At 43.2% G+C, this 10485-nt stretch overlaps 1 protein-coding gene across 2 annotated transcripts; it reads right to left on the reverse strand.

Moving 5' to 3' along the window:
- Positions 1-165: 165 nt before the first annotated feature.
- On the reverse strand, positions 166-4777 carry LOC121812719. Of its 2 annotated transcripts, XM_042215556.1 has the most exons (3): positions 3709-4777; positions 1054-3413; positions 166-758 (listed from the first exon to the last, which is right to left on the reverse strand). In XM_042215556.1, the coding sequence occupies exon 2, from the start codon at positions 2654-2656 to the stop codon at positions 1484-1486; it is 1173 nt and encodes a 390-aa protein (XP_042071490.1). In that variant the 5' UTR covers positions 2657-3413; positions 3709-4777; the 3' UTR covers positions 166-758; positions 1054-1483. The 2 variants fall into 2 exon arrangements, with proteins under 2 accessions (XP_042071490.1, XP_042071491.1); XM_042215557.1 differs by lacking the exon at positions 3709-4777 and having other exon boundaries at positions 1054-3481.
- Positions 4778-10485: the final 5708 nt, after the last annotated feature.

Here is a 10485-nt window from a genome sequence, read left to right on the forward strand (position 1 = left end):
CGTCTCTCTCTGCAAAGCAGTAGATGAATTCACAGATGTCTGTGCATGTGCTTCAGGATAAAGTTAGTGATGCGCTCCAGTCCCTGTTCGGGCGCCAATTTTTCCTACTACTTTTAGTTGTAACCAATACGTCTACTCACCAAAGAATGAGTGAAGCAATATGGATAACAGCAGAGGACAATTTATTTAGGGTCTGATGGCAATTTACCATCGGTGTCCAGCACTTTAAAGGATTGGATGGACTGGAGCACATCTGTCCTTAACATACCCTCTTAAACATCAGCTTGACACTGATACATCAAAGGAAACTTAACAGACTAAGTGCAAATGTTTCAACCTGAACAACTTAAAACTTCTTTGGGATACAATGTAAATAAAGACAAAAAGAAAAATATTTCCATCAATAGTCACTTCTCCTAACCAGGAGACAAGTGAATATATTATGTAAAGAGTCCTTCTCAGTCCTGGGGTTGTAACACCACAACCTCCTCAGTCCGTAATCAGAGAGTGTCTATTTGACAATAACCAAAATGTCTTTGGATAGTCTTTATGAATGCAAACAAAACAAAACAAAAAAAACAATGGTATTAGCTGGCCAGCAAAATAAAGAGACTGTATGGCACTGAGTGCGGGCGTGTGTGTGAGTACTTCGGTCCAAATAATCAAGGTCCGGATGGATGAAGGGATGGCGGCCGCTTGTCCTTTAATGGCACAGCAGCGAGGCGGCACAGCAGCGAGGCAGCACAGCAGCGAGGCGTCTGGCAGGAGAACGAACAATAATCCTTTTCAAGGCTACTGCATAAGGAGATATTCCCCGCTAGCTCACCCAAGCTTGCTCTCTGGCACAGCTACAAGCCACGTGAGCTCATAGCCCCATAGTGACATACGAACTTGGCTACCAACGTCCGCTTAGCATGGCGGCTAATCGTCGAGCTTGCTAGCTTAGCCTCGATTAGCGATTAGCACATTAATAACCATCACTACACATCACATCATAGCAAACACATGATAACACATGGAATAGTATAATATACATACGAAACAGATTTTTACCTGGCAGGAGAACGAACAATAATCCTTTTCAAGGCTACTGCATAAGGAGATATTCCCCGCTAGCTCACCCAAGCTTGCTCTCTGGCACAGCTACAAGCCACGTGAGCTCATAGCCCCTCCCGCTAGGATGTACCACTACAGTCGACTGTCGTAAAGCAGCCGCAAACCCATAGCAATATAAAAAAAACCTCAAAATCATTGAAGAACATTTTATAACACCCAATATAGATATATACATATATACTGAATATCACACAATGTCAGATAACCAAATTAACACTGGGTTACATACACCCCTGCTTAAAGTGTGACGTCCCGTCACTATCACCCGACAGAGATTGCACTAACCCAGCAATCTGTTGTTGTAATGACAGGAAAAAGTTATTGAACAATGCAAGTGTCATCGGCAGCCATGGCTCTCTACCAAACATCAGAAGGAAGGGCGCTTCTCCAGTTGCGTCATGTTTTGTACAGTTATAAGCATGTACAAGGGGGCGAACATACTTCCTCCACTCCTCTTCTTTTTTTTTTTTCTTTTTCTCCAGTTGCCCTCTGGTACAAGCATCCAGTGCTGTGGGAGGGTGCCAGAAGGCCTGCCGTTACCGTCAACTACCTCCTGCAGCAACGTCTGGAGTCGGCGCAAGTAATCAGATGCCTTTTCTCCACTATTCTGATGAGTCTCTAGGTACTGGATATACAGCTCTTCACCTCCAGTGACATTGCCATAAGCCTTGTCAAGCTCATCAAGATAGTCTTTTGGTGGTGCTTGAGACCCAATAGAAAGGGCTACATTCAAAGCAGGGCTAGCCAAGCTATCGAGGAAACCACGGCGCTGCTGCCCTTCGGAAAGGGTAGAGTCATTTAGTACCTGTTTAGCTCTAAGTCGCCATACCCTGTACTCTACCTCATTAGGGGGTTTTGGAGAGTTTCCTGAAAATGAGCGGAGCTCAAAACCAGAGGGAGTGTGCATGGGCGAGTCATGTTTTACAATGTGCTCCACAATGACTCTCTGAACCTCCGCTGGCAAAGGATCAACAAGCAGGGAGTCCGCATCAAGTGCCTGTTTAGCCTTGGGCACATGGCCATCATCACAGGCGGCAGTTGACCTGGGACCGGGTGTGGACTGAGTTTTAACTCCCAAGGCAGGAGTTGAGGTAGCTAACCCCTGATATGTATCATTTTTCCCACACATGTGGCTCACTGCAGCCTGATTTAAAGTCATGGGGCTCACATTATATGCTAATGCCAGTTCGTTTACTTGTTCTCTGAAACTAGCAGTCACATCATCAATTGCTCGAGCAAGTGGGACCACATCATGCACCAGGTGAAAACTGTCAGGTCCCTGAGGACAGTACTCATCTATCTGAATAACCTCCCAACACTCCCCATCTGCTGAATGTTCTCCATCTAAGAGCATTGGGGTAATGAACTCCATGAACTGACACAAAATAGTGTCAGGGAGACTATCTATTTGTTGAATTTTGACAACGAGATCCAGCAAATCAAATGCTCTTTGCACCTCTTGTAGTTTAATCTCGGCTTTAACCCCTTTTAACAAAACAGTGTACTCTGGATCAAAACCATACCTGTCACAAAACTCCATCGTCTCTCTCTGCAAAGCAGTAGATGAATTCACAGATGTCTGTGCATGTGCTTCAGGATAAAGTTAGTGATGCGCTCCAGTCCCTGTTCGGGCGCCAATTTTTCCTACTACTTTTAGTTGTAACCAATACGTCTACTCACCAAAGAATGAGTGAAGCAATATGGATAACAGCAGAGGACAATTTATTTAGGGTCTGATGGCAATTTACCATCGGTGTCCAGCACTTTAAAGGATTGGATGGACTGGAGCACATCTGTCCTTAACATACCCTCTTAAACATCAGCTTGACACTGATACATCAAAGGAAACTTAACAGACTAAGTGCAAATGTTTCAACCTGAACAACTTAAAACTTCTTTGGGATACAATGTAAATAAAGACAAAAAGAAAAATATTTCCATCAATAGTCACTTCTCCTAACCAGGAGACAAGTGAATATATTATGTAAAGAGTCCTTCTCAGTCCTGGGGTTGTAACACCACAACCTCCTCAGTCCGTAATCAGAGAGTGTCTATTTGACAATAACCAAAATGTCTTTGGATAGTCTTTATGAATGCAAACAAAACAAAACAAAAAAAAACAATGGTATTAGCTGGCCAGCAAAATAAAGAGACTGTATGGCACTGAGTGCGGGCGTGTGTGTGAGTACTTCGGTCCAAATAATCAAGGTCCGGATGGATGAAGGGATGGCGGCCGCTTGTCCTTTAATGGCACCAGCGAGGCGGCACAGCAGCGAGGCAGCACAGCAGCGAGGCGTCTGGCAGGAGAACGAACAATAATCCTTTTCAAGGCTACTGCATAAGGAGATATTCCCCGCTAGCTCACCCAAGCTTGCTCTCTGGCACAGCTACAAGCCACGTGAGCTCATAGCCCCATAGTGACATACGAACTTGGCTACCAACGTCCGCTTAGCATGGCGGCTAATCGTCGAGCTTGCTAGCTTAGCCTCGATTAGCGATTAGCACATTAATAACCATCACTACACATCACATCATAGCAAACACATGATAACACATGGAATAGTATAATATACATACGAAACAGATTTTTACCTGGCAGGAGAACGAACAATAATCCTTTTCAAGGCTACTGCATAAGGAGATATTCCCCGCTAGCTCACCCAAGCTTGCTCTCTGGCACAGCTACAAGCCACGTGAGCTCATAGCCCCTCCCGCTAGGATGTACCACTACAGTCGACTGTCGTAAAGCAGCCGCAAACCCATAGCAATATAAAAAAAACCTCAAAATCATTGAAGAACATTTTATAACACCCAATATAGATATATACATATATACTGAATATCACACAAAGTCAGATAACCAAATTAACACTGGGTTACAAAAGGTTGGTGACTGTTTGCTTTCACGACCGTGACTTTCAGTGGAACTTTGTTGTTGCTGCTAGCTCTGTGCCTATAATAGGCGCTGATTTTCTTTGTGCTCACGGGCTGCTGGTTGATGTTGCTAACAGACGTTTAATTGATGCTGTGTCATTTTCGAAGATCGATTTGGTACGGGGATATCACCAGGTTCCCGAGGATGTCCCCAAAACCGCCGTAATTACACCTTTCGGCCTTTTCCAGTTTCTGCGCATGCCGTTTGGCCTGAAAGGTGCCGCCCAAACCTTCCAGCGGTTGATGGACTCGGTCTTGCGCGGGCTGCCCTTTGTTTTTGTATATCTTGATGATATACTGGTGGCCAGCAGCTCGAAGGAGCAGCACATGTTCCATCTGCGTCAGGTTTTTCAGCGTTTGGCGGAGCATGGACTGATTATTAATCCGTCTAAATGCCAGTTTGGGTTGCCCGTTCTTGATTTCCTTGGGCATCGTCGTCACATTTTTCGTGGGCCGGTCTCTAGTCAAAATGCCCGGGCCGATTTTTTTGTCCCAGTCCAGCCCTGGTCACGCTGTGACATTTTGTCGCTTTATTGATCAAAATCAGTCCTTTTCTGGCTTAAATACCGAAAAAGCTTCTGAGGTCTGAGTTGACACAGTGTTCCTACAGTATTATAGCGTTACATTTGCTAAGCTGGGGAGTAAGCGTGTACTTACTCGGCCATCTTGGAACGCCCCCTCGCTCTGTGATCCTTTGATCTTCACAAAGGACCATTCTGACGTCACGGTCGACGTCACGTTCTCTGCTAGTCCTTAAATAGGGAGCTCCTTTAACAGTTTACTCAGTTTACATTGGAGCATTTTCAGAAACAGCCAGTTGTTTTAGGCAAAGCTAATACGTATTTAACCTGTGACACCGTGCTTTAAACCTTTAAAAAAATGTCACCGGAATCATTTAATAACTTACCTTCTGGAAGCGATAGTGAATTGGAATCACTCAAGCTGCAGCTTCAGGTTTTTAATATAAGACTGTCGCAGCTTCATGAATTAGTAAGGCTAAATTCTGAGTTCAGCAGTAGGATGACTACTCAGCTGTCTAACGCTAGAAGGGACAGAGATCAAATCAGCGAAGAGTATAAAGAAAGTAGGAGAGCTCACAGGGAAGAGATAAAAGAAATGTGGGATAAAAACACAGAACTCACAACAAGGTACGAAAATATAAAAATAAAAAACACAGAACTCAGAAGAGGGAACGAAAATATTGCCAAAAAAAACGCAGAACTCGGGGAAGAAAACGCAGAACTCAGAAGAGGGTACGAAAATATTACCAATAAAACCGCAGAACTCGTGAAAGAAAACGCAGAACTCAGAAGAGGGTACGAAAATATTACCAAAAAAAACGCAGAACTCGGGGAAGAAAACGCAGAACTCAGAAGAGGGTACGAAAATATTACCAAAAAAAACGCAGAACTCGGGGAAGAAAACGCAGAACTCAGAAGAGGGTACGAAAATATTATAAAAGAAAAAGCAGAACTCAGGAAAACTGTGGAAAATCATCAGGGCCTAGTGGAAGAAGCACAGTGTATAATAAATAGCAATGCTCCTGAACCTGAGGAGGCTGAGACCCATGGTTCGTGGTGTCATGGTGCCAAACGCCTACTTAAAGTAGGTTTAGGTCTTGCCACAGTGGCCACGGTTGTTCCTGCAGCTTGCTGGGCCATCTCACAGCTTTTCGGCTGAAGTGAATGTCCCGTTCTGTGGGGGAAGAGCGGGGATCGCTATAATTGTGGATTCTGGTCCACATCCACAATTACAGCCCTACTGTAATTGTGGATGTGGACCAGTTACCCTTTAAAAACAGTAATGATGTTTTCCAGCCACAGTCCACCTTCATCCTGGCGCTGTTCCCGCTGGTGCAGGGTCCGTTCTTCGGCAAAGGTTTCTCCATCTTCCTTGATTTTGTCCATCCACCGTTTCTTCGGTCTGCCTCAAGGCCGGCGCCCTTCTAAAATATGCTGTGCTCTCCTTTATGTTTGATTTTATTTTGCCCCTCACACCCCCAACCAGTCATGGCAGAAGACTGCCCCTCCCTGAGCCTGGTTCTGCCAGAGGTTTCTTCCTGTTAAAAGGGAGTTTTTTCTCTCCACCGTTGCCAGAGCGCTTGCTCATAGGGGATCATTTGATTGTTGGGGTTGAATTTTTGGGTTTCATTTAATTGGCTTGAACTGAAAAACCTAAAAATTCAGGTGAGGGTTTTACATAGTGGAGAGCACTGCAGTTGTTAACTGCACTTTTTTATTTGTAGTTTTTGCAGTGCTTCCTACTACAAAAACTACAAATAAAATCCTTGCAGTTAGCAGCAAATCAAAATAAATAAACACATTTTTAAAGGATCCACTACTGCTCTGTGTGTTTACTTCAATGAACAATTGTATGTTTTTGTGGTAGAAGATTATAGATTGTCCAAATATGTGAGAGTTTTAAAAGTAGCACTGCATGAGATTTACTGTGGCACAGATCGTTGAGCAGATCGTGTGTTGATCTGAGTCCTGTGATTTCCAGTAGTGATTTATTCCCATAACAAAATCAAATTGTCCTCTGCTGCTGTGTTGTTGCACAATGAAAATGATGGAGGTTTCAGAAACAGTCCGAACCTGGTTACTGTCTCAGATATGACGCTAGTCTTATCCTGCCTGCTTCTGTGTGTATATATGTAATATGCATATCCACATAATTATGGATTATTATAATTATGATATTTAATAAACACACACTGTGTTTTAAAGAACATACATTAAGAAACTGATTGTATTAAATTTTTATTTCAAATAAATTTCATTATATTTTTTGTCATCATTTTATTATAGATTAAGTGCAAGAGTTGTTAAGTGTGGATAAATAAATAATAGTTTATTGCAATAACAAATTGCGCCTTGGAGTCCTGAGGCGCTGTGCAGGGCAACTAGGAAGTGTGTTCTGGACTCACTGTTAGTATCCACTGATTTAGTCACTGATCAACCTTCAGTCACGTAGGAGGACAGAGCTTCATGTTTATGGGATTAATGTGCAGTTTCATTGAATCCGTATTTATCTGTAAACAGGGTTCACACGGGTGCTTGAAATATGTGGTCTTCGGTGCAGTTTTCCTGTTTTGTGGGGAAGAAAGGCTTTTTAAGCCAACCTAAGATGATTCGTTTTCATTTTCACATGGTCTTGGTGAGGTGATGCAAAGTGAAACATGCTTTCTGTGGTTTTTTTTGGCCATGTGCTGGGAAAGCTTGAACATGGACCTTGAAAGTGCTTAAAAAGTGCTTGAATTGGAGCCAGAAAAAAGCGTATGAACCCTTGATTTGGAGGTGTTGGAGTCTGAAACCATGTGATGACTGTAAGCTCTGTGATTTATTACCTGATGGACCAGCAACACCTTCACTGTGTTTAAATGAGAATGAATCCAGCTTTACTTTAATATAGACGGCAGTGTGCAAAAGTCTTGTGCCCTCGTTTCTTTACATTTTGCAGGAGAATTGGAAACGGGTGCAGCAATTCACTGAAACGTGCAAATATTCATTAAAAATACAGAATATGTGGCAAAAATCAAGTCTTTACAGTTGTAACGAGCTTGAACGTGAATGGTTGGTCTGACCTTCATCCTTCAGTTCACTCTGAACTCTCTGAGCAGCTCTCTGTCGTCTTTGTGAGGACCTGCAGGAACACTTCTCCAGACTTCTTGAAGGACATTCAAAGCTCTTCTGCCTTTTGTTGATGATGTTGATGATTCCACACTGTTTATGTCCTGCTGAGCTTTGTGCTCTGGGAATGCCAGACCATGACTGATATTTTGTAGATCGGACTGCGTAGTTGTGAACTGAGTTTTGTAACTTTGTAAACCGAAAGATCAGAAAATTTCTAGTCATTCACATTTATTTAATGGGCTAAATTAAGTTTTGTCTTCAGGTCCTGGGATGATGGAAGGCGGGAGGGATTTGCTCAGATTAAACGGTTCTTCTTTCTAAACAAAAAGCGTGCAGATTCTGGTTTCATTGTGTAGAATAAAATTTAAAAAATGTTTTGACCTGGTTTAAAAACGTAAAACAAATGGAGAAATGTGCTTATGGACGTAGATCCATCGGTTATTCACTTTATTCAGTAATATGTGGCCTCATTAGTAAAGATCTGACCTGCCTAATGTACTGCAAAGCACATGTACATATATTTCAGGATCACTGTAACCTCAGTGGCTTGAAATAAACTTTATTTTGGAGTTACATATTTTGATTTTGGGCAGTTTTCTTTAGGAAACAACTGTTTCTAGTCATTCACATTTATTTAATATGCTAAATTAAGTTTTGGGCATGTGTGGCACCATGATATAGATGAATACATGAAAATTGCAGCCCCCCGCCCCCCCATTTTATTTTTATGCTTCATGTCACTTCCTTTTGGGAAAAACTACTGTTAGTGTCTATTTTGCTGCAATATAAGTTCCGCCAGCAGAGGGCGCTCGGTGTCTTACACATCAGTAGCCGACACCTCGCTAGAAGAGTAGTGCAAAGCTGGCGCACCAGGTAGTTCCTGATACGGTATCAGGAACTACCTGGTGCGCCAGCTCTGCCCACAGGACACCGCTGCGGCCGCTGTATGACGGCCCATTCAGGGTTATTGAACCGGGCCAGAAACATTTTGTTTTGGATTTTGGGGGTCGAAGGGAGACTGTGTGTGTTGACAGACTTAAACCTGCACATGTTCTTCCGGACAGTAATGTAGTGCCGGCCCAGGCCCCTCGCCGTGGCCGCCCTCCTTCGATGGGGTTGACAGACTCTGGTTTTCCCCCCAGGACTACCCCCGGACCACCGGCGTTTGAGCCTCCTCCTGCCTTTCCTGCTCGCCTTCACTCTCCACATCGAAAGGAGCCAGCTGAGGTGGTTCGGGCATCTGACAAGGATGCCCCCTGGGCGCCTCCTGGGTGAGGTGTTCCAGGCATGTCCCACATCAGCCAGCGCATATTGGGAATGGCACAGGCACCAATCGGTTTACCGCCGCCCATTTGCTTGGAGTAAGGACGCCCTCCGTTTGGAAGGTGCACCTGCTGCTTGCGGCACAGGGAGGAGTGGGCGGGGATTCTCTGGCTGGCTGGAGCAGCGTCTAATAACCAACCAAAATAAAACAAAATAAAAACAAACTAACAAACACAAAAACACCACACATTATGATACAGGCTTATAATTTGCACCGATCTTTTTTCAAAATTCTATACGCGAAAAGTGAGCGCGAGAGCCCTTGGTGCGCCTGCTCGCTGCTGAAGTCAAAGTAAACTTTATTGTCATCTCTGCTATATATATATACAGTCCATTATATATAGAGAAGAGACAACGAGGCTCCAGTTAAAGCAGTGCAAGTAAACGAACAACAAATATAAGAAAAGTAAGAAAATAAATATACACTTTAGGACCAGGGGTAAAGGGATCAACACAATTTAAAATTCATACTTTACAGTTTGATGATTTAAAGTCTCACACACAACGCGTCGAAAGGGGAGGGGGGCCGGCTGCTTCCAAATAGAGCACATTTCATTTATAATGTTGTAAATCTAAGTCATTATGTATTCATGATTTGAATCATGGGTTGTGCGAAATCCCAGAAATAAACTCTAGACAAAGCAAATCTATGGACTAAGTAAGGTGTAGGTTTATTAGGTTATGTTGTGGTGATCCTCGGGTTGGGGGATGGGTGTTCATACTGGAGTGCAAAATTAAAACCAATGGAAGATGGACAAGAAAAGTTCAAAGCCATCATGTCTTCAGTTTAGAAAAAAGAGAAAAGAACAGGACAACCCAGGATTCAAATCATGAATACATAATGGGCTTGGATTTACAGCAGTAAATATAAACAATCATGGTCTGGCAGCCAGTCATTTACTGGATAACACTGCAAAATAGAATTGTTAACGGATTTACTTTAATTTCAATTCAGGTTAGAATTTTTTTTTGTGCGCAACGCAGATTTTTTCTGCGCAGAGACCGTGCCAGCAGTGCACAATTGCTCACGCGCGCAGAGGGAACATTGGTTAAAGTGGGATTTGGTAGGTGGAGAAACCCTAAGATCAGGTGTAGCGGTACTTTGCCCTATTGTGGATGGCTATAGACACTGCAGTGGTGAAGCAGGAGCAGGCAGATTCGGGATAAGAGTCATAAACTCATGATGAAGAAAAGTATGCAAGGGCTCTTTTCTTTCACTCATGAAGTGAGCAGGAAACTGATGTAGAGAAGCAGGATGGGACTGGTGAACCCTGATCCAAACATTTTTTACTCAAGATTCAAACAATGCTGAATCTGAAATAATGCTGCTTTGAAAAATACTTTGAATAGAGTTACATTTACTCCACCTCACATACTCAGTAAATCAGTTCTTTCATACAGTGGGGCAAAAAAGTATTTAGTCAGCCACCGATTGTGCAAGTTCCCCCACCTAAAATGATGACAGAGGTCAGTAATTTGC

Source organism: Haplochromis burtoni, unplaced genomic scaffold (assembly GCF_018398535.1).
Source record: "Haplochromis burtoni strain Fernald_Lab_line unplaced genomic scaffold, NCSU_Asbu1 Contig_756, whole genome shotgun sequence".
Lineage (NCBI taxonomy): Eukaryota > Metazoa > Chordata > Actinopteri > Cichliformes > Cichlidae > Haplochromis > Haplochromis burtoni.